The sequence below is a fragment of the Tasmannia lanceolata genome, unplaced genomic scaffold (assembly GCF_043159265.1).
Source record: "Tasmannia lanceolata isolate RefF3 unplaced genomic scaffold, GAP_Taslan_0.1 ptg000019l, whole genome shotgun sequence".
Taxonomy (NCBI): Eukaryota; Viridiplantae; Streptophyta; class Magnoliopsida; order Canellales; family Winteraceae; genus Tasmannia; species Tasmannia lanceolata.
In genome coordinates, this window is record NW_027518696.1 from 433,122 (window position 1) to 450,838 (window position 17,717).

The following is a 17,717-nucleotide window of genomic DNA, read 5'->3' on the forward strand; positions in this document are numbered from 1 at the left end:
ACTTACAAGATAAACATGGCAAGAGATAAGATCTAAAAGATAATCACAATCCTAATGCAGCCTACCTGCCTAATCTGCCCCAATCAATCCAAATCAAATCTCAGATCTAATTTTATTCTCTAATAGAAGCTGTTGTTTGCTATCCTGACAACATTTCATGGATTTTAAGTAAGAAATTCAGGTTTTAGAAATCTCACACCCATCCTGAGATTTCTAAAACCTGGAAACATGGGAAGATCTGCTGCTCTCGGAAAGAAGGGCGAGAAATCAGAAAATAACAGCTGGTCTCCTTCTCTAGTCTCCCAGCTACAATGTTGAGGAAATCCAAGATTCTATAGTCCGATAGGCCCCTTAGTGTACACGTGCATGCACCATATAAGAACGATAGTATCTAAGAAACAAAGACCTCACTGAAGCTGCCCTAACCCACACACACTTGTCCAAGGGAGGGCAATTTTGAGAGTCAAAACATGGCTGCAAAATGAGTGCTTTTAGAACTGAAGTTTCATAGGGTAAAAATAAAGCACAACTTAAAAATGTATAGTATTTAATAGTTACAAAGCAATCTATCTACAGTATATCTTATAGCCATGAGGAAAAATTACATAAATAAAATATGTAAGAGATATGAAGAAATTTACATTTGTAAAGTATTTATTAGTTAAAGAAAACATTACATTTATAAGATTTTAAAATAACCTGATGTGCCACCCAAGTTTTCCCGAGGTTCTAAAGAATTCTCTCTATGATCAAAAGAAAATATGCATCCATCACAAATAAGGAAACAAATCACAGACCAGATTTCTGACATCCTATTAGATGGAGCACATCAAAGTCATTTACAAAGGAGACAGCAAACAAGTCACTAGTATGGGATTGTATTTTGGATTAGTGTCTAACATACATTTACTAGTAGAGTCTCTTTTACTGTCATGGGCAACCTACCTCTTTTCCAACCAAAAAATGGCGGATTTGGAGTATAAAGCACAGTTAAGGATTGGTGGAAACCAATCTAGTATAACAAACATTCATTTACATCATAGAAGCACAGAAAAACATCGAGATTCAAAATTCTCCAAAATTTTCAAGAGCATTGCTTGCTGTGCTGTTCTAGAAGCACAAACAGTAACCGCATATATCAAACGCTGCTGAAAAGTACTATCAAGTTGGAGTAACATCCTGAATTGGATCAAAAGTGCAGCATCTAGCACAAAACCGTCTTCCTTTTACCATGCTTTGTTCAATTATCCGACAACTTCAAAGCCTGTCGAGGTAAGTATTGGTCATTATCAACAGCAATTTGATAAGCATGGACACATGCATACTGATCAAATGGAAATGAATTTCAGAATGTTTCACAACATAAGCATAATAAGCAATTCTGAGTCATAAACAAAACAAAAAAAGCATAAAAAACACATATGCCTACTAGTCTCCCAAATTTTAAATGAAGCATTCTGTGAGAAAGAGAAAGGCTACAGTAAGCAGGTCTTTGCAATTGAAAAACCCATCATAAATCATTATAAACCAGGCTATAATTAATGTCGATCAACTACTGGGCTGGCACAGCCCAAATACCAAGATCAAACAAAACCAAGAAAGAACAAGTAACAAGAAGAACTTGTACGAAATCTCACGAATGCCGTGAAGATAAATTTTTATTCAATCTCGAAAAACTCCCCCAACTCCAATCATACATATCTTTTATTACATCTCTAAAAGATTTCCAAAAGATTTCTACAATCTAAAAAGTTATTAAAGTTTCCCTAAGCTAAAACTAGCTACAAATAAGAAAAGCAACTATAGCCTATCAAATCTAAGAAACAAACTAAATAAGAAAATGAGAACCCAGCTTTAGGAAACAACATATTAAGAGAATAGGAAATTGAATTTTCCCAAATCTTCAAGTTTGCATGATCTTGCAAGTTTCCAATAACACACATTTCCAATATCTTAATCTTGCAAGTTTCAACCAAAAATAGTTCCTTATTCATGGAAATTTTCCGTATTTTCCACTTATGAAACTTCCGCTTGTGAATCTTCCCAAAATAGCCATCCTCAAAATTCCCTGCTAATTTTTGGATTGCATATGGGCTTAACTGGCCTGGCCATGTTCCTAAGTATGCAGTCCAAAACTCGGCCAGGTAGTTGATTACCTTGGCTGATAGTCACAACCAGTGGGCTTTCATTGAATCAACCACATCAAGCTTGGAAGGAATTTTTACTTTTCAATTAGTCACTGAAACAGTATATTATATAAGAAGTTAGCATCTGTAAAAGTATTTTTTTCAAAACAATTCCAAAGGTAACTTTCATTAAGTATTGCTGCTAACATTTTTAAACTGAGAATTTTACCCTAATTTAAACAAAATACTAAAGTAATAAACTCACTTTTAATAATAGCTTTTAAAGTACAACTCATGTCCCTGACCTTCTTCCTTCTCCCTCCCAGTCTCCCAACTCCCGTCCCCGACTTTCTTCCCTCTCTCTCCCAGTTTCCATTCTTTGAATGGATTGCAGGCATATGACTGAAGTGAATCCAATTTCTGTACAAGTTTTGGGCCCTTGTACGTTGTACTTCTAAAATCTACATACATAGGAGATACAACAGGGTTATGTCTACAGGAATGGGCCATGAGAAGAGAAGGATTACAGTCTCGGAGTTGCTTACTCTGTTATTACTGTAACCAGAGATTTTGTATTTGTATTTGTGGATGCAGTCCAGAAATCATTGAGTGCAAAGAAAAAATACACAACTATGCTTTGTGATGTCACAGAGCTGCTTGTTGTCTCTCTTTTCTTGCTAGACAGAGGAGCAGTGCAGGACATGGAGATCTTTCTCTCTCCTCTTTTAATATTATCATCGTATAATTTTTTAAATCTTTTTTCTTGATCTCTGTCTCAACTTCTCTTATGGTTTCTAGCCTGATGTTTTCTTCCATCAGAACACCCCCTCCCAGAAAGCTTACCACAGATCAAGATTCTCGTATTTTTAGCAAAAGATATCAACAAAGTCGCCAACAGTACATCAGGTCTGCTCCAATTTTCGTGTTCTCGCATGGGCTTTGCTTCGAGTCCAGCTGAAGACTTGAAGTCTTATCATTTTTTATATCTAGTTTCGGGTTTTTCTAACAGGCAGGTGTTCCTTTTTTGTTTTTTGATTGTTTCTCTTTGTAATTTAAATTTCTTGCTTGATCGAGTTACTGGAAAAGCAGATGATTGGGAATTCTGTTACCTGCTTGTACGGAATACATGCATCAGTTCAAGAATTCATAAGAAACCGAGTATGGTCGGTGTGATGGTTGGAACTTCAGATTTAGGGTTTCTTTGCATCTGACGCCATTCTTGATGGGAATTGTTTTTATAATGCTGAAATTCTGGATATGATTTGTTGTTGTTATAAAGCTTAGAAAGCGGGTGAAAAAGAAGAAAGTAAAAATATAAAACAGATAATCCTAATGTCCAAACCACTCAGGATACCAACAAGAGTAAGCAGCTCTCTTTGAGTCTAAGGGAGAGAAACCTAAACTGAAAAATGCCAATGTGCTCTTCCACCAACGAGAACTGCGATCCATCCCAAGCTACCAGAATCCCTCCCGCAGCTCCCATTGTGTCCAAGGGAGAGAAACGAAAACTAACCTTGCACCCCAAATACCTTATTTGCCTCGAGAACCTCATTCACATTGGCAATCTTCGCCTGGGTGTCCAAACCCCGAACATTCCAGTACAAGATCAGATTCCCACCCACATTCCTGCACCCAATGCTTCTGGCCCTACTGTGCTCCATAAGCTGATGCATGAATAGGCTCCATCATAGTTCCTGGTCGATTGCCATCATCCGAATTAGCCTCTTAGAAGTTTCAATTCTCATCTTCTCATAAGGGTCTCTCATTTGCCTGTCTCGAAGTTCAGCTCTAAGGAAAATATCTCTGATTTCCTTTTCCATCCCATCAAATGACAATCCCATAGCTATGCTTATTAATAAAACATGGTTGTCTACAAGATCACGGATCCCATCCTCCACATTGCTGTAGTCTAAACAATCTGGTTCCTTCGACATCCTCCAATCTAGCGGGTTCAAACCGATTTCTGTGCCGCCAGAACAATGGCTAGCTCTCTGGAGTTCTTGTACACCTTGGCCTCTGAGTTACCCTGGTCAAAAATTCCATTTTGGGCTATCAATGTTTTCTCACAACGTAAACCATTAACCTCCGAATTCAATCCCACTAAGCAATATATCGCATTTTCTATAGAATCTTGTGGTTAACCCGCACCGACTATTCCAGTCCTCAAGCACCACAGAAGGGCAGCGAGGCGTGAGCAACCAAAGTCCAATGACATCACTTCTACACAACTCCAGCAAGGCAATAGCCAAATTGGCCCGTACTTGATGAACCTGGATCAAACCCCTCAACCCACTGGTTTGGGCGAGTCGTGTCTCCAAAGCTTTGACAGATGACAACCATCTGTTATGTACTTCTCCCCAGATGCCTTCAGTAGAAAAAGCAAAGACTTAATCTGCAAACAAGGGCCATACTCAGCAAAAGCAGAATCCATCTACTCCAAACTCAATGAAGGCAAAGCCTACTTGTTTCCTTCCTGGTTAAAGAGTGACTCAGGAAGGCTCGGTTACAGGGATGGCCTTATCAAGGGAGAATGAGGTTCCGGATGCATAGAATTGGATCCATCAAACGTCCAACGAATCCCTCGAGGAAAATTTAGACTAGACTAGACAAAATCTTGTCACATTGCCAAAAAGCGACCCTTCATTTGAAATTGTTAAACAAGCACTTGCAGTAGACCCAGTCACCTAATTGTTGATGTTGTCTTTCCTCCACCACCTAAGAGAACCTTATACCTTCTCTATTTCGTTGTACTTCCCATCTCTCTCCATCCTGGCTCTCTTCCTCTTACGGAAAACCCGGGTCTTCTGATCTATTGCCAAAATGTGAGTGCTGGTTCTCCAAATCTGTCATGCAACCAGGGACAGGGACAGACCTTGCCGGTCGTTCTGTACCTCTCAATCTCTCCCCGCTCGATTCTTCAGGTCCCCATCTCTCTGTGTTGTTTACCACTACATGATCATCCTCAACACTCCATCCCCCAATTTTATCCTAATGTCTGTTTTTCAAGTAAAGTATATTTGTTTTGCAACTAGCCTCCAAACCAATTTCACACTAGCAGGTTTAAGTGTTTAAAATGGGTAAAATTGGAATTTCAAAAATAATAAGCTATGAAAGTTAGTTTTATGGTTGTTTTAGAAATTAATCTCTAAAACATGAACTTTTTTGGCTAATAGATGGTTTCCAATGACTAATTGGAAGATAATTTATAGGTTGGGGACTTTTTGGCAACACACCAAACTTCGAAAGGCACATTCCCAAGTCAAGTCTGAGGCTTTAAACATTGGTAAGAGATAATTATTTAAGAGACTATTTATAACTTGTCTAATGAGTTATTGAGTTGGCCATATAGACTCAGTTTTGGCTAGGGGTGCAACTCGGGTCAGGTTCAACTCGAAAAAAAATCGGGTAGGTTTCGGGTTTGGGTTGAAGTTTCCCAACCCGGGTTGAGTTCGAGTTGGATTCGGGTTTAGGGTTTGGGCAACCCGACCCGAGTGAAACCCTACATTTTTATAAAAAAAAATTTGTGAGCTTAAAAACTCGGGTCGGGTTGGGTCGGGTCAGGTTCGGGTTGGAAAAAAAAGGCTTCCTCGGGGTCAGGTTGGGTTGGAAATTGGGTGGGTCGGGTTGGCCTCAACTCGACCCAACCCGACCTGAGTTGCACCCCTAGTTTTGGCCCTACCACGTTGATAAAGACTTGTATTGAAATCAATGAACCACCCAACTCAATGCAATTGACTTTGCTGAGTCGACCACCCCCATATAAGTCCATGTCCAAGCCTGAATGTTACAAACAATCATAGACCAGCAGCACACAGAGAGTGGCATGGTTCAAAATGAAAAAGCATTCATGGAAGATACATGAAGATGAACACCATACTTATTTCTAGCATTTTAGTCAAGAACATTCAAAAATTCACATTGTTCCCATCTCAAATAAACTGAGCTAGAACTTGATACCCACAACCTCCAGCTTTGATGATGTAGCATCTGCCAACAGAGATACAGGTACCAAGCAAGGTTTTAAATTTCGGTGTCAGTTTTGGCCACCATCGAAATCGAAATATTTCGGTTTCGGTGGAAATTTCGGCCGAAATCTTGTAAAATTAGGTTTAAAATTTCAGTGAAAACTAAAATTTTGGTGGAAAACTTGTAGAATTGGAGTCATAGCCATAATGTCTTCAAGTGATGTACCAAATATTTAAGATCACATGCATGTTCTAAAGCTTCCTTCCCAAAGGAACAGATATAGAAGCCTAGATAAATCTCCACGCACCATCTTCATGAACCATTTATACAACAAAGCATCGATACAAGTAATATCTGATAATGAAGAAAAAATGAAAAAACGAACAACCTGAACAACTGTATCTCAAAAGTATGTCATACTATACACATCACCATGGATATTTAAATATAATGGAAATTAGGAAACAAGATAAATCTCCATGCACCATCATCATGAACCACTTATAGTTATACTAGAAAGCATCGATACAAGTGATATCTGATAATGAAGAAAAAACAAACAATAGAACAACCTGAACAACCGTATCTATAAAGATGTCATACTATACACATCACCATGGATATTTAGAAACTCCGGAAAATAGGAAACAAGATTTTAAAATAAAAAACAAAAGCCATTTGAGACAGGAAACGAGAAAGAAAACACGAGAGCAAAACCAGATCGCAGATTCTTTACCAACTTTTCTGCTTTCACAGTTTTCTTTGCTGAACAGTTACAATGATGAAGAGACGCACAAAAACCAAATAAGCATGTTGGAATAGGAATTGTTAATTCATACCTGAGAAGCTCGAACCCAATTGCCATCTATCCAATCCCGATGAAGCCTCAATTCAGAGTACCTAAATTCCATTTCTTCTTTGGAATTCCTAAAGTAGACACTGTACTTATGACCACGAAGAACTTTGGAAATCACTCCAACCCACCACCCATCATTGTAGAAAGCGTCAACTTCTTCAAGCAAAGGAAAACTTCCAACCTCTGGAGTCTGAGGAGGAACAGGTCTGATGTGAAAAGAATCTATAATTTCTGTCAGGTGCTCGGTTTCATCATCGGTCCTCAAGCTCTGGTACTCCACGAGGAACTTGCTCTTCTCGATGACTTTGACAACAGTTGCAATGAACCAACAACCAATGAAACCTTCTTCATCACTGCTAACCTCTACCAGTGTCCCCTTGGTAAACTTCATCTCCAATTTTTTCTGCAACAAGAGATTAAAGGAAACATTCAAGTACATTTAAAACCATGTAGATGAAAGAGAAATTAATGCCATGGAACATCAGACCAGAGAAAGATATCTAGAATTTGGAATAAAATAGGAAAAAATCCCCAGCAAGTCAAGATTGTCTAGAAAGGTAGTCTTATTAGACAGATAATAAATTCATGTACGGTCATGGTTTTTATTGTTTTCTTTTCCTTTTCAAATATCATTATTGATTATGATGTGTGATGTCCTTCTTTTGCATTTAAAGAAGGTAAAATTGTAGTTTCATATTTATGGAAATGGGTGACCAAACTAGGAGGCATGTATGTTCCTTTTGAATTGTAGTCGGAAAGACATTATTATTCCATATCTCTCATGTTATCATAAGAAGCATAAGCAATCAGACATCAAAACCACTACTCTACCTTTTTGGTTAAGTCCCTTTCTCATGTTATCGTCACACTATCTCATTCAAATTTCATAAGAAGCATAAGCAATCAGACATCAAAACCACCACTCTACCTTTTTGGTTAAGTCCCTTTTTCCTCACACATTGAGTATGGATTTACTTTCCCATTCCTGGGAAAAGGACACGTTCAACACATCCTTTATCCTGGAGATTGTAATTTCCATGCAAAAACTATATACCGTCTTATTTAATATTTGCCTTCAATTTTCATCCCATGCTTACGAGTCTAATGACAATAGTTTGATTTCTTAACTCTTCGTTTGCGAATGTAGGAGGGAACACAGATGAACCGGACAAAAAACAACACTTTGACAAAAAAGTACATAGTTCATGGAAAAAAGACAGACGCATATCATGACTTGCATTCATCTAAAACAGAAAACAAAATAAAAGAAATAAAAAAGAATAAACACCTTAACAGCTTATAGCAAGATACTCAAAATATTTTTTGTTTTGAAATGGCAAGATGATTTTATTAAAGAAGGAAGGACCGAGATGGATTACCCCCAAATTACGGAGGACAGAAAAAACATTCAAGGAGGAAGGAAATCGAACCACTCCAACTCCACCCGACTAACCCCACCCCTAGCCAAAGAATCTGCATCCCTATTTGCCTATCTCCGCATATGATTGAAGACAATAGAAGACCCCACAATTAAGTCATCTATTTCATCAAAAAAATGAGAAAATCTCCAAGGAGGCTCTCCCAAACCTTTCAACCAATGAATCACGTTTAGAGAATCACCCTCGACAATAGTACGATCCATTTTTTCTCTATCAATCCTTTTTATGCCTTGATATGCCGCCTTCACTTCGGCCTCATTGGCATCACATACTCCAAGGGGGCCGGAAAAAGCCCATACAATGACACCATCATCATCCCGACACAAGCCACCCCACCCGGCCGGTCACGGATAATCATAATAAGACAAATGAAGTGAGAAAGAGTCAAGAAAGACCCTAGAAAGCTGAAAATCCAAAATGAACAACCATTAAAACATCCAACATGATGAAGCCCTTGGAACTTCTTTCCTTTTTTTTTCAACAAGTAAATACTAAACACAAAGAAATAACACATGCAGCGAATATCCAAAGAAGCAAAGAAATGAGAACTCAGAGACCCATGTACAAGAACCAGCTTATAGCAAAACAATCACGATAAGACAAAACAAGAACCAATAAAGATAAAAAACCCACCCCAAAAAAAAGAAAAAAAGAAGTAAAGCAGAGAGAAATAACCCAAATACCTTATTTTGGGAACGATTAGGAACCCATTTTCCCCCAATCCATTCCCGATGAACCCTCAAATTAGATCTCTCGAACTCGATCTCCTCCTTGGTGTCTTGAAAGTAAACAGCATATCTCTCTTCATCTAAAACCTTTAAAATCACTCCCACCCACCACCCTTCGTTCCAAAATGCATCCACTCTATCATTCAATTGGAAAAGCGAGTGGGTTTCAAGAGGCGGGGGAGGCCTAACGTTGGACAAATCGACGGTCTCTCGTAAGGGTTTGGATTCATCTTGGTCGTCCATTAAATCTTTGTATTCGACAGAGACAGAGTTCTTCTTGGGCATTGATCGGATTACTTTGGCCTCGAACCAGGCTCCCACGAACCCATTTTCGTAGCTTCTAACCTCAACCACTGCTCCCCTGCTTAACTTCACCTTTTCCTCTCCCATTCTTTCTTTCTTTCTTTCTGGTTTCTGCAAAAGAGGAAGAGAGAGCGAGAGAGTATGAAAGAGAGCGCCAAAAAGGTTCAAGGAGGAAAATGCCATGCCATGCCATGCCCCATGCGGATCATATTTACTGACGAAAATAGGCAGTCTTAAGGTCTAACTAGGGATGTGCGTGCTAAACTACTGCTAATCGTATACATTGGATTTATGGCCAAATGATCCCACCCACTCATTGTGGTGGGCCCGCTATTGAAGGTCTTGGTCACGACCGTTCAAATCTCTTGTCGCTAGGATCGGATTTAGTTATATTAGGATCATCCATTCGAGTAGACCTGGCAAACGCCACGCGGGTACAACCCGTCTGGGTACGGGTACGGGTACGGGTAAGAAATCCCGGCGCGGGCACGGGTAGCCTTTCATGAACCTGGAACCCACCCGGGCGGGTTGGGTATACCCGCAGGTAACCCGGCATCTACTCCACCCTTCTTAAGGGCCGTCGGATTATAAGAAGGGTGATTCCAACCTTTGAAGAATAAATATACAAAACCTCCCTCTTTCTACGCACGGTGGGTTTTCCGACAAAACAAGGTTTCTGTTCTCCCTCTCTCTACGCACGGTGGGTTTTCCGACAAAACAAGGTTTTTGTTCTCCCTCTCTCTACGCACGGTGGGAGTTCCGACGCCTCCCTCTTCTCTCCCTCGCTGGGTTTTCCGACGGCTATCTCTTCAACACCTTGCTGGAGATCACGCACGCTCTTCTCTCCCTCGAGGTATGCTTTGGATCACCACTTTTCTTCTCCGTTGGGTTTTTTTTTTTTTTAACCCAACAGAAACCCATTTCTGTTGGGTTTTTTTTTTAAATTTTTAAACATCTTTGGGAGGCAGAAACCCATTTCAAGTGTTGGTGAGCTATATATATTCTGTTGGTTAAAAACTTTCCATTTTTTTTTAAAATGAAACCCATTTCAAGTTTCTGTTGGGTTTATGTTGAAATGGGTTTCTATTGGGTTAAAAATAGAAACCCATTTAAAAAAAATCGGTTTTTTTTTAAATGGGTTCTACCGACTAAAAACTTTCCATTTTTTTAAAAAATGAAACCCATTTCAAGTTTCTGTTGGGTTTATGTTGAAATGGGTTTCAATTGGGTTTCTATTGGGTTAAAAATAGAAAACCATTTTAAAAAAAATCGGTTTTTTTTAACCCAACAGAAACCCATTTTTGTTAACCCAACAGAAACCCATTTCAACTTTCTATTGGGTTAAAAATAGAAACCCATTTTTTTTTAAACAGAAACCCATTTCAACTTTCAAGTTTATGCATAAACAGAAACCCATTTCAAGTTTTTTTTTAACCCAACAGAAACCCATTTTTTTAACCCAACATAAACACTTTCCTCATTTATTTTTAACCCAACAGAAACCCATTTCTGCTGGGTTTTTTTTAAAATTTTTTTTTAAATTTATCATCACCCAACAGAAATGGGTTTTTTTTTTTTTTCCATTTATCATCGGCCAACAGAGCTGTGGGGTTGTTCATTTTTCATTTATCTGAAAGTATATTGTTTGTATGAGTCTTAAATCATTGTTGTATTTTTTATTAAAAGGTGCTGAAGTTGTATGTATGTGATGGATAGTAATGTGTCGCAAATTTGTGGGCATTTGATTGATGAAGTCGACTGTAATGGGTTAGTTGTGGTTGATGACAATGAAGTTGATGGCAATCAATTAGATATGTTGAATGAGGGGGAAATTCCGAATGAGGGTGTTGTAGGTTATGTTGATAACGAGGAGGGGTGTAGTAGTGCCGTTACTACGCCTAATAAGGATGATGGAGGGACAAGTGTAGCTAATGAACCCTTTCTTAATCAGCAGTTTGAAACCCCAGAAGCTGCGTACGAGTTCTATAATGTTTATGGTTTGGCTGCAGGGTTTGGTGTACGGAAAGCCAAGACCAATAAGTCAAAGAAAAATTTAGAAGTGATAACGAGGAGATTTGTATGTGAGAGAGAGGGTTTCAAAAATACTAAAGATAAGAGACAGATAGGAAAAGAAGTGAAGTTACGCCGCTCTGTAAGAGAGGGCTGTGAGGCACAGATGGAGATTAAAAAGAGAAAAGAGAAGTGGGTTGTGACTAGTTTTGAACCCAAACATTGTCATGATCTGACCTCTCCTACCAGAAGAGGAATGCATCGCTCACATAATAAATTCGTGAAGAATATGGTTTGTAAGAATTTGACGGAGAAACTCAGTGACCATGGGGTTAAGCCTTGTAACATTGCTAGGGTGTGTACTTCGGCATCTGGTGGTGGCAGTGGCGTTGCAGCAAATCAGGTGGTGTCCCATTTGAGGGTACGTAGGCGTAACAATATGGGGCAAGAAGCATTCCTAATAGCTCGACAGTTCCATGAGAAACAAGCTGAAGATCCAAATTTTTATTTTGCGATGGAGATGGATGACATTGGGAACTTGAGATCTATGTTTTGGGCAGATTCAAGGGCGAGGAATGCTTACCTCACCTTCGCTGACGTAATTGTATTCGATGTCACATACAAGACAAATAGGTTACTGATGCCATTCGCACCATTCACTGGAGTTAACCACCACAGGCAGTCTACTCTATTCGGATGCGCGTTGCTAGCAGATGAGAAAGAGGACACATTTACATGGTTATTTCAACAATGGTTGAAATGTATGTTTAGGGTAGCTCCGGGTTGTATAATTATAGATATGGATTTGGCGATGAGAAATGCTATTAGAAATGTTTTTCCGAAAACCGGTCATAGGTTTTGCTCGTGGCACATTCATAGGCATCTGATTGAGCATTGTGCAGGCATGCGAGATTCTGAATCTGACTTCTGTAAGGATTATAATAAGTGGTTTTATAAGAGACAAATACCCGATTGTGAGAAAGAATGGGAAAATTTTGTGGATAAATATGGGATTTCTGAAAACAATTGGCTAGCGGAAATGTGGGAGCTACAAAGTCATTGAGTGCCAGCGTATTTTAGAGAGACTTTCACTGTTGGCATAACTTCTAGTTCGCGTAGCGAAAGCATAAATTCATTCTTTGATGGATATGTTAATCAGAGCACTACTCTACCAGAATTTGTGAAACAATATGCTAAGGCGCTTGCTGATCGTCATAAAAAAGAATCTGAAGAAGATTTCAGGACTAAATCTTCAAATGCTGTATTGATTTCAAGGAACAAACTGGAAGCACAAGGTGGGAAATGTTATACGAGGACAATGTTTAACATTTTCCAATCGGAGTTTAAGGATAGCAACGATTGTTGGTATGACTTATTGGGTGAGAATGACAATGTCACAGAATACAGTGTTGGATTGAGTAATTAGGAGCCTTGGAAATGGTGCAAAGTTGTCTATGAAGAATCTGACGAAGGTGTAAAGGCCACATGTGCGTGTGCGAAGTTCGAGACCGTAGGGATTTTATGCAAACATATCATTCGCATAATGTCCCTGAAGCGTTTAAGTTGCATTCCCGAGCGATATATCCTAAATAGGTGGACAATTGGGGTAAGATTTCATGTAGATGGTAGCGTGGCCATAGGCGAAGATGATAATGATGAAGTAACTCCAGTTGAGAAATGGTACATACTATCAAAGTGTCAGAGAGTAGTAGAAGTACTTGAGAGCAGAAAAACTGTTTACAAGAAGATGGATGAGACTTTAGATGCGTGGCTGGAGGAATGTAAACAGGAGAAGAGAGAGAAGCAAAATGCATTGTCAAGTAGTGGCAGCAAAGTGCAATCTAATTTTATAACTGAATCCCTTGATATATCTATTCGCGACCCCCTAGTTGTGAAAACCAAGGGTTGGCCGAAAGCTGCATCACAGTTTAAGTCTCCGTTGGAGGTCTCCCAATCCGAATTAAAGAAACGGACGTGTAAAAAATGTGGAGGAAAAGGCCACTATTCAACAACCTGTAACAAAAAGAAAAAGGTTTGGACTTCTGCTTACTTATGTATTCATTTTTAAATCACATGAGTTAACATATATCACTTATTTGTTCTTACTGTGTGTGTGCCAATAGATGACCACACCAAATTTTGAAGGCGAAGAAGGGGACCAACAACACTAAGAGGAGCGTATGGAAGATTGAAATAGGTTAGTGTATTTTCACATTGATCAAGGAGCCCATTTCTCTCTTTCACATTGTAAGTTTGGATAAACATTGTATTTCAGCTAATACGTACCTTTCTAGAAACATGAACTTGACTTGCTCTTTTCATTTGTACCATGATTGTGGGTGGTTCGTGTTACTAATTTTGTCTTGTCCGTGTAATATATTCAGGGAGCTTTTGAACTTGACTGGAATCGTAGAGAAGATGTTTTTTGGAATTGCTTTGGAATCGCAGAGGAGAGATGGTGCCATAAATGTCATGCTCATGCTCAATTGGGAGTTCTATTTGTTGGAAACATTGTAATGGTGCCATCAGTATTAAAATTCTGTTTTAATATTAATTTAGTTCTTCTATATTTTAACCAATTCGAAGAAATAAAGGTACTATGCAAGAACCTAGTCACTGGTTTGTTGGGTTTGCTCAACAAAATCTGACTATAATTATGAGTTTGCTCAACAAAATCTGACTATAATTATCTTGCCAAAATCATCTCATTACATGAATTCAAAGGATGGATTTCCTCAGTTTGAGTGTCTCTGCTTATTCTGGAAGGGGATGCTTATGGGACTGTAGATTTTTCATGCAAACTGAAAGGTGGGCCATTGAACCCTCACTTTTCTTCACAAAGAATAGGGAAAAAAAAGCAACAGGAGAGAATTGAACAAAATTGAGTGCCACTGCATTTGGTCTACATGATCACATTATCTCTTAGTAGAACCTATAAACCAGGTAACACAAGTGTGCGAGAGAGAGAGAGAGAGAGAGAGAGAGAGAGAGTTCAGCTCAGAATTTCATTCTAGAGAGGGCTAATATCATGCCGAAGGTGAAGGATTGAGAGAGTTCAGCTCAGAATTTCTATAATTTAGAGAGTGTTGATATCGTTCCGAAGGCGCAGGATACAATCCCTACAACAATAATAAGAATACAGAGAGATCCCTACATGGAAACAAGCATTTTACTGTCATTAGAAAGTAATATTAAGAAGAAAAGAGAATTGAGCATGATCCAATGTAATCTGCTACTGTGTCTTTTGAATGTAAGCAAACATTTTAATTTACAAAAAAAAGCAACTACACAAATCTTGATTGAACAATATGAAAAAAAGTAGTGGCAAAATCCAAACAAAATGCAAAATTCACACGATTAAAGCCTAAATCCTTATACAAGTGACAAAAATCCTAAGTGACAAAAATTCTACTCTCACTTAGTACTTCGAAGGAAAAAGAAAAAAAAGAAGAAAACCCCTACTACTACACAAACTTTATACATGGAATTTTCATTCTTTAGCATCATAACATCATTCTTAAGTTCGTTGTTGCGGTCTTTAAGCATGAAATTTTCAGTCTTCAGCATCATAACATCATTCTTAATTTCGTTGATGCGGTCTTTAAGCATGGAATCTTCATTCTTCAGCATTGTTACATCATTCTCAAGTACGCTGATGCGGTCTTCCATCGTTCTGCCTTCGCGTCTATGGTGAAAACTCGACTCCCAGCCTGCCTCGTTCCCATCAAATGGAAGGTCAGCCCAGACGAAATATTTACACGTGTGGCCCTGCATGTTATTGACGTTGTTTAGAATTTCAACAACTTACTAAAAAACTTATCAAAACAATGAAAATCTCATCTGTAACTCAACTAGGTGTCCAGCACATTTGAAGTATGGCCGGCTTTGGTTATTATTTATGTTGGTCCGTGTAATTTTTTGAACTGCTGGCTTATTACAAAAACAATTTATGGTTGTTGGTTGTACGCCATGTGAGATGCCACTAGTGTTGCTTGAAGATGCCATGGTTGATGCTTCTGTAATTAAACAAAAAAGATTTCAGAGAGTAAAAGAATAATTTAAGCATAAAGCCACAAAACACCAATAAAAAAAAAAAGAGGATTCACAGAGAGTAAATCCCCAATGCCCTCCTACGAAATCCCCAAAATGCCCGACCTTACCATTCGCCGGCCGGATTCTCCTCTGCAGAGACTCTAGTAGGGACATTATTTGTCATCCCCTTGAATGTTTTTTTCTACTAATTTTGAAACCTGAACTGCTACTCTTCTTCACAAACCCATTAAGCATCCATATAGAATTCATGAAAACAAAGCCATATATTAAGCATCCACATACAGTACTTTCTAAAAGAAAACAAAAAAAAGAGCAATACATCCACAATACGAGATAAAAAATGTAAAAAAAATTAGTACAAACGCCCCAAACCGTACAAAGAAAAGCCCAGAACCAACACAGAACCCTTACTAAAAGTAACCCTAATGAAGAGAACCCAAGAACCATGAATCTTGAACCCAATGAAAAAATCAAGATAACACACATCGTTTAAACCCTTGTGCAAAAAGCCAGTGTTTTCTGTTGGCCGATGATAAACGATTTGGGTTTTCTTTGTTCGAAAACCCACAGCTCTGTTGGCCGATAATAAATGAAAAAAAAAATCCATTTCTGTTGGGTGAAGATAAATTAAAAAAAAAAACCCATTTCTGTTGGGTGAAGATAAATTTAAAAAAAAAACCCATTTCTGTTGGGTGATGATAAATTTTTTTTTAAAAAAAAAAAAAACCCAACAGAAATGGGTTTCTGTTGGGTAAAAAAAAAAGGGTTTCTGTTGGGTTAAAAAAAAACTTGAAATGGGTTTCTGTTTATGTATAAACTTGAAAGTTGAAATGGGTTTCTGTTGGGTTAACAAAAATGGGTTTCTGTTGGGTTAAAAAAAACCCATTTTTTTTTGGGTATATCAAAAAAACCCATTTAAAAAAAAAAACCCATTTTTTAACCCATTTTTTTTTTAAATGGGTTTCTATTTTTAACCCAATAGAAACTCATTTCAACAGAAACCCAACAGAAACTTGAAATGGGTTTCATTTAAAAAAAAATGGAAAGTTTTTAGTCGGTAGAACCCATTTAAAAAAAAAACCGATTTTTTTTTTAAATGGAATAGAAACCCATTTCAACAGAAACCCAACAGAAACTTGAAATGTGTTTCATTTTAAAAAAAACCGGAAAGTTTTTAACCCAACAGAATATATATAGCTCACCAACACTTGAAATGGGTTTCTGCCTCCCAAAGGTGTTTAAAAATTAAAAAAAAAACCCAACATTAATGGGTTTCTGTTGGGTTAAAAATAAAAAAAAAACCCAACAGAGAAGAAAAGTGGTGATCCAAAGCATACCTCGAGGGAGAGAAGAGCGTGCGTGATCTCCAGCAAGGTGTTGAAGAGGTAGCCGTCGGAAAACCCAGCGAGGGAGAGAAGAGGGAGGCGTCGGAACTCCCACCGTGCGTAGAGAGAGGGAGAACAGAAACCTTGTTTTGTCGGAAAACCCACCGTGCGTAGAAAGAGGGAGGTTTTGTATATTTATTCTTCAACGGTTGGGATCACCCTTCTTATAATCCGACGGCCCTTAAGAAGGGTGGAGTAGATAACGTTATCTGCTCTACCGACTAGAAACACTAAGATCATATATATATATATATATATATATATATATATATATATACCAAAAGAAATTATATGATGAATGGGTGTATGAACACATAAAGGTGGTACGTTAGATGTACAAGTCTTGATATTTAATCCAACAGCAGCTTCTTAACAAGTCCGCTGCTGTTAGATCAAATATCAAGGATGGGATGATGAGTACATGTTTATACGCCCATTCATCATACAATTTCTCATTTACTTTAATAAGTGTTTGTTTTGGTACAACCAAAGATACCAGTCACTTGTAACGGCACTGATTCACAGGAACTTGGGACATTTGAATGAACTTGGAAAAATCGAAAAGGATGCCACTGTTTCACCATTTCTTACATGAAAAACAACCAAATAGATATTTTTTAACACTTACAGATAAACCCGCGGGCACTAGTGCCCGACCAGACCCACATAATCTATTGCTTTGCTTGTTTTGTTGGCCACCCACAGTCTATTTTTTAACTGTTTACTGTTTCGGCCTTAAGAATAAAAAGTTGAAAACCGAATGGCGGGTAACCTGCGGGCACCAGCGCCCGACCCAGTCCCACCCGCGGGTCACGGGTACGGGTATTTTTTTTCGCTGGTAATGAAATTGG

The 17,717-nt window shown here is 38.4% G+C and overlaps 2 protein-coding genes across 2 annotated transcripts; one reads left to right on the top strand and one right to left on the bottom strand.

Annotated features, from left to right (window-relative positions):
- Positions 1-781: 781 nt before the first annotated feature.
- LOC143852976 (agenet domain-containing protein) lies at positions 782-9,624 on the bottom strand. Its single transcript, XM_077362667.1, has 3 exons — positions 9,071-9,624; positions 6,932-7,351; positions 782-1,264 (listed from the first exon to the last, which is right to left on the bottom strand). Exons 1-3 carry the CDS (start codon positions 9,599-9,601, stop codon positions 1,241-1,243), a joined length of 975 nt encoding a protein of 324 aa, XP_077218782.1. The 5' UTR covers positions 9,602-9,624; the 3' UTR covers positions 782-1,240.
- Positions 9,625-11,126: 1,502 nt separating this feature from the next.
- Positions 11,127-12,854, top strand: LOC143853165 (protein FAR1-RELATED SEQUENCE 5-like). The gene is made up of 2 exons (XM_077362898.1): positions 11,127-12,483; positions 12,604-12,854. The coding sequence occupies exons 1-2, from the start codon at positions 11,127-11,129 to the stop codon at positions 12,852-12,854; spliced, it is 1,608 nt and encodes a 535-aa protein (XP_077219013.1).
- The last annotated feature ends 4,863 nt before the right edge of the window (positions 12,855-17,717 follow it).

Bases quoted from the DNA above. Each gene is read 5' to 3' on its own strand.
- LOC143852976 (XM_077362667.1), bottom strand. From the start codon at position 9,601: ATGGCATTTTCCTCCTTGAACCTTTTTGGCGCTCTCTTTCATACTCTC. The intron at 7,352-9,070 runs GTATTTGGGTTA...CTCTTGTTGCAG, and splicing joins CTAATCGTTCCCAAAATAAG to AAAAAATTGGAGATGAAGTT. The intron at 1,265-6,931 runs GTATGAATTAAC...TTACCTCGACAG, and splicing joins ATTGGGTTCGAGCTTCTCAG to GCTTTGAAGTTGTCGGATAA.
- LOC143853165 (XM_077362898.1), top strand. From the start codon at position 11,127: ATGGATAGTAATGTGTCGCAAATTTGTGGGCATTTGATTGATGAAGTC. The intron at 12,484-12,603 runs GTCATTGAGTGC...CTACTCTACCAG, and splicing joins GGAAATGTGGGAGCTACAAA to AATTTGTGAAACAATATGCT.